The sequence below is a fragment of the Halyomorpha halys genome, unplaced genomic scaffold (genome assembly GCF_000696795.3).
Source record: "Halyomorpha halys isolate HHAL.00 unplaced genomic scaffold, Hhal_1.1 Scaffold273.1, whole genome shotgun sequence".
NCBI classification, from domain to species: domain Eukaryota; kingdom Metazoa; phylum Arthropoda; class Insecta; order Hemiptera; family Pentatomidae; genus Halyomorpha; species Halyomorpha halys.
In genome coordinates this window covers 1,441-6,030 of record NW_027106425.1, presented here as the reverse complement: position 1 = coordinate 6,030, position 4,590 = coordinate 1,441, and the positions used below count along the sequence as shown (strand labels likewise).

Genomic DNA, 4,590 nt, shown 5'->3' with positions numbered 1-4,590 from the left:
TATATAGATATATGAAATTACTTACGTTTAAATTTCCTATTTTACCTTTGCAAAAATTGAGTATAATTGAAATTTATTATCAAGTGAAGTCTACTGTTGTTTATTGTTAATTTTTTTGTAATAAAACATCAATATGAATTTCTTAGATTAGTTTAGATTAACTTTAAGTCAAGTAACAACTTAGATCATGCAACATCAAATATAACATTTGACCAAAAGGTATAAAAGACTAATTAATTACTATAAATAATAAAATTCCATAGAAGAATCAATCATTTTATTTAATAATGTCAATAATTAATTGGCTTTAAGTTTAACTATTCAAGAGGCATAGATGAACTACTAACTATTTCTAACAAGTCTTATGTTTCATTCTGCTTATTACAATACAGCATCCTTCGAGGAAAAGTGTGACAGTCATCATACAAACAGCTGTTAAAAAATAAAAAAGTTAAAAACGCCATGGAAGTGAAGTTGAAGAATATTTATTAGGCAGCAAGGAATTGGGTACTTTTCTATTTATGTGCGCGTCTGCCAAAAATGTTATATTGATATATAATTGACATCATATGATTAAGTAGTGTAATGAGATCTTAATCACCAATGAATAAAACATCATTAGTATCCGAAATCTAAGTCTTATCTGTCCTAGCTGTTATCTGATAGTAACCAATAAATACCATAATATAAAATTAAGTCTGATTTTGAGGAATCCAATAATTTGAAGACATGGCTCTCCAGGGAATTAGGGAATTTAGTTTATACATTTATAGTTTAGATTTAAACACCATGAATTAAGTAGGGAATAAAACATGATGCATCTCTAAACATAAATCTACTAAATCAGTCTTAACGCAATAATCCCACCTACATTTCAGTCTACTTCTCGTATGTTTGCCAGTTGGTTCATTTTTTATTAACATTTTAGGGATCCGTTTGTAACTAAGTCCCACAAAACGTGCCTATCTTATTTGCCGCAATGCTATAACCAGAATTATATTTAGCAAGTGTAGTTCCCTCAATAATAATTCAGCATTACGTAGCCTTCTAAATTCTCATGTTGATTCATCCTTTTTCGGTCCCAATATTTTATGTAATACTTAATTTTTAAAAACCTTAAGGTACTGTTCTTCCCTTTAGCGTAAGAGGTCACGTTTTGCATTCATGAAGAACAGCGGAAGAATATTGTTTTGATGAAAATTGGGTAAATTCTTCTTGAAACATACATTTTAAGTATAGTAAACTTACTAGTTAATTAATAAATAATTAACACTAGTTAATCACTGAGAAGAAGTAGGAAAAAGCATTTACATTTTATTTAATTTTAAATTGGTAATTTTATTCAGAACATTACTCTTATTGAATCAAGTACTGAAAAAAATTACCAATTTAAATGCTTTTTCTCAGTGATTAAATTACTATAAATGTAAAGTATGTATAAGATGTTTCAAGAAAAATTTACCCAATTTTCATCAAAATTGTCGCAAAACTTTACACTAGTTTATAGAAAAACATGTTTTTCAGCTATCACGCGGAGGATTCCTAATTCGGTACACAGATATTAGGAGGAACAAAACTAAAAAACAATGATCCACCAGTTTAAAAAATGAATATATATTTTGGATTCAAGGTGCTCAGCTCTAAAACCAACAGATTTGTTGAAACTTCACAACCAAAATTTGACACGATCACAAATCAAAGATGGACAACTTTGATAATCATATGAGGATTGCTGATTAAAAAGAGGAAAATGAACAATAACAGGAAATGTCAAAAAAACACTTTTTTAAACTACAGCTACGCTTACTTCATCATTTCATCAGACAAAGAATTAAGAATCATCTGCCCGAACCATTACAGTCCGGGATAATTATGTGAGAGAAATTGGTAACAACGAGAGGAACTTCTTCATGCAAAAAAAATATCAGGTAAGAACCAAAATAACAGTATTTTCAATGGTAGCAAACATAACATCAGGTTAAAATATAACTTAATTTGCAACTCATCAGATCTACATTGCAAACAATCCTTTACGACCAACATAAGCAGAAACAATTATCCCCAGTTGAAAAAATGCAATAATGAAAAAGTACCAGGAGTTTAAAAACAACAGGGACTAAATCTAATTTAAAAATCTATCTAATCTAAACGGACCATTCACAGGTGGTTTGGTAAATGTTAGGTTGGTAACAAAGATTTGGATAACCAACTCAGAAGAAGACCTTCACCAGCAATTGATGACAAGTGGTGGCTTACTGTGGAAAAACTCCTTACCAAACAGTTAAATGACTTGCAGTACAACTGAACGTAAGAGTATCAATAGTTTCTCGACACTTAAAGATCATTGATAAAAAGTAAACAAGACAGCAACAGTAGCATCTTAACTAGATATATAATAAAAACTATATTAATCAAAAGAAACAACATAGCAATATACACATTTATAATAGTGATATAAAGAGATTATGTGGCTCGAGTTCATACAGCGAAATGAAAATTCTTCATAAAATAATCAAAATAGATAATAAAATACAATATCGCAAAATTTTTTGGTTGGTGTTGTTTGTGGTTTCTCTTATTAATAATATCCAAAATAAAAAAAATTGAACTTAAATACCTATCAAGAGCTGCCTTTTCTCTATCTTTCAATTTATCCTGATGCTGATTGTATCGTATCCTAAGAGCTTTGAAAGTTTGTACATAATCAACTTCATCCAAAACCTTCCCATAATTTTCTACGACGTGTGACATAAGAGCTTTTATATCCTCCTGAAAAGAAGACTTTTATATAAGTATGAAAATGAACAAATCATTAAATTGATATTTAAAAATTCTTAAAAAAAAACTTACTAGTTTAATAAACTCAAACATTTCTAAAATGGCCGAATCTAGAAGATTATAGCGCCCATTATTGCGAATAAAGGCATCAATGACTGGAGCGAAAAGATTTCCCTTAATTATGTACCTATTGTAGAAATCATCTTTCAAAGCAATGATTTTTCGCATGAACCTTAATGCACCTACGAGGAAAAAAACAATTATTAAATAAATATACTAAACTTTCAACAATACCAACTAATATTTCAGGCAAAATCAATAAAACATACATAAAACGAGGAAAGTATGAGACGATTTCATAAGTACAAGAATACATCTAAGCAGATCCTTGTTAATTATACAATTCTTTATATGAAATGTATGATGTTCGACACAGAATGAAAGAAGTTCCAAAATGAGTCCGAGTAGCTGAACTGTTCTGTAATCGTCTCGGCTGACGATACCATTCATTGTATTTTGTAGCAGAGGTTCTGTAAAAAAAATAGATAAATATTTTAATAATTATACACAAAAGTATAATTAAGTATAACAATATTAACAACACATAATACTAATAATAAAGGCTTAAGAAACCCCAAGGTTCGACGCCAAACACCCTCTACATATATTAGTCCATCCAGTCACACCCATCCAAAACCAAATTCACTAGAAGAGTCATCAAGCAATCCTTCCAGCTACATTTCAGTCCACCTCTCAGTGTTTACATATGTTAACATTTTAGAAATTAGCTCGTTATAAGGCCCTACAACCTTACACCCCATCTTATTCGCCGCAATGCATTAACCTCAATTATATTTACAGCATGCAATTCCCTCATCAATTCAGCGTTATGTAGTCTTCCTTATAAATTCTCCACTTAACTCATCCTTTTCCAGTCCCAATATTTTACATACTTATTTTTAAAAGTCCCAATATTTTACATACTTTATTTTTAAAAGTCCCAATATTTTACATACTTTATTTTTAAAAGTCCCAATATTTTACATACTTTATTTTTAAAAACCTTAAGGCATTATTGTTCCCTTACAGTAAGATGCAACGTTTCGCATCCATCAAGAACAGTAGGAAGGATAATAGTTCTGATCAAAAGCAACATTAAAAAGAATAGTAAGGTAAAGCCAATAGTAAGGTATTGTCGATTTAAGCGAAGAAAATTTTATCAAATTAGATAATATATAATATATAAATAGATAATATAATTGTTAACATTGATTTCACTTTTAGGCCCAATGCAAACCACCTTCAGGCTTTTTTCTCTCTTCTAGCCAGTAAACAAAAGATTTCTTCTATTTACTTGCCTTTTGACTTTGAAAAAAAAAAAAAAACCTTCAGATGCCTCACAAGGGGCAAAATGTAATCAAATAAATGTTAAATAACCAAAATAAACATTAACAATTAATTTGCTGAAGTATTTTTAGCCTGATTTTGTTTGAATAAGTTAGGTATTTAAATTTTGTAAAAGTTGCTTCTGCAAGTATCTTTAATATATAATCATCACTTGTTAAGTTTGTTATTAACATTAAATTTAAAATTCTAAGAACAATAAATCTGTTAAAAAAGATAGATATCATTCTTAAGTTTTATACCCTAATGCATAATGAATGAAATAATATAGTAAAAAAAACAAAAAAAAAAACAGATGTAAGCAGAAGAGAAACTTAACTAGAGATGACCAGCAACATTTTGAAATATTATTTAATACTAATTGTGTTCCATGGTTTCACTTGCCTTAAATTCAGATTATACCTGGTT

The 4,590-nt window shown here is 29.1% G+C and overlaps 1 protein-coding gene across 2 annotated transcripts in view; it reads right to left on the bottom strand.

Annotated features, from left to right (window-relative positions):
• The window catches only part of LOC106680654 (serine/threonine-protein phosphatase 4 regulatory subunit 3), a gene marked incomplete at its 5' end in the record, with an annotated part of 11,540 nt that extends 8,232 nt beyond the window's left edge, over nucleotides 1-3,308 (bottom strand). Inside the window, 3 exon segments of one of the 2 annotated variants that reach the window (XM_067044790.1) lie at nucleotides 2,618-2,781; nucleotides 2,851-3,020; nucleotides 3,108-3,308. In XM_067044790.1, coding sequence (XP_066900891.1) covers nucleotides 2,618-2,781; nucleotides 2,851-3,020; nucleotides 3,108-3,308 — 535 coding nt within the window. 2 annotated transcript variants of the gene reach the window in all.
• Nucleotides 3,309-4,590: the final 1,282 nt, after the last annotated feature.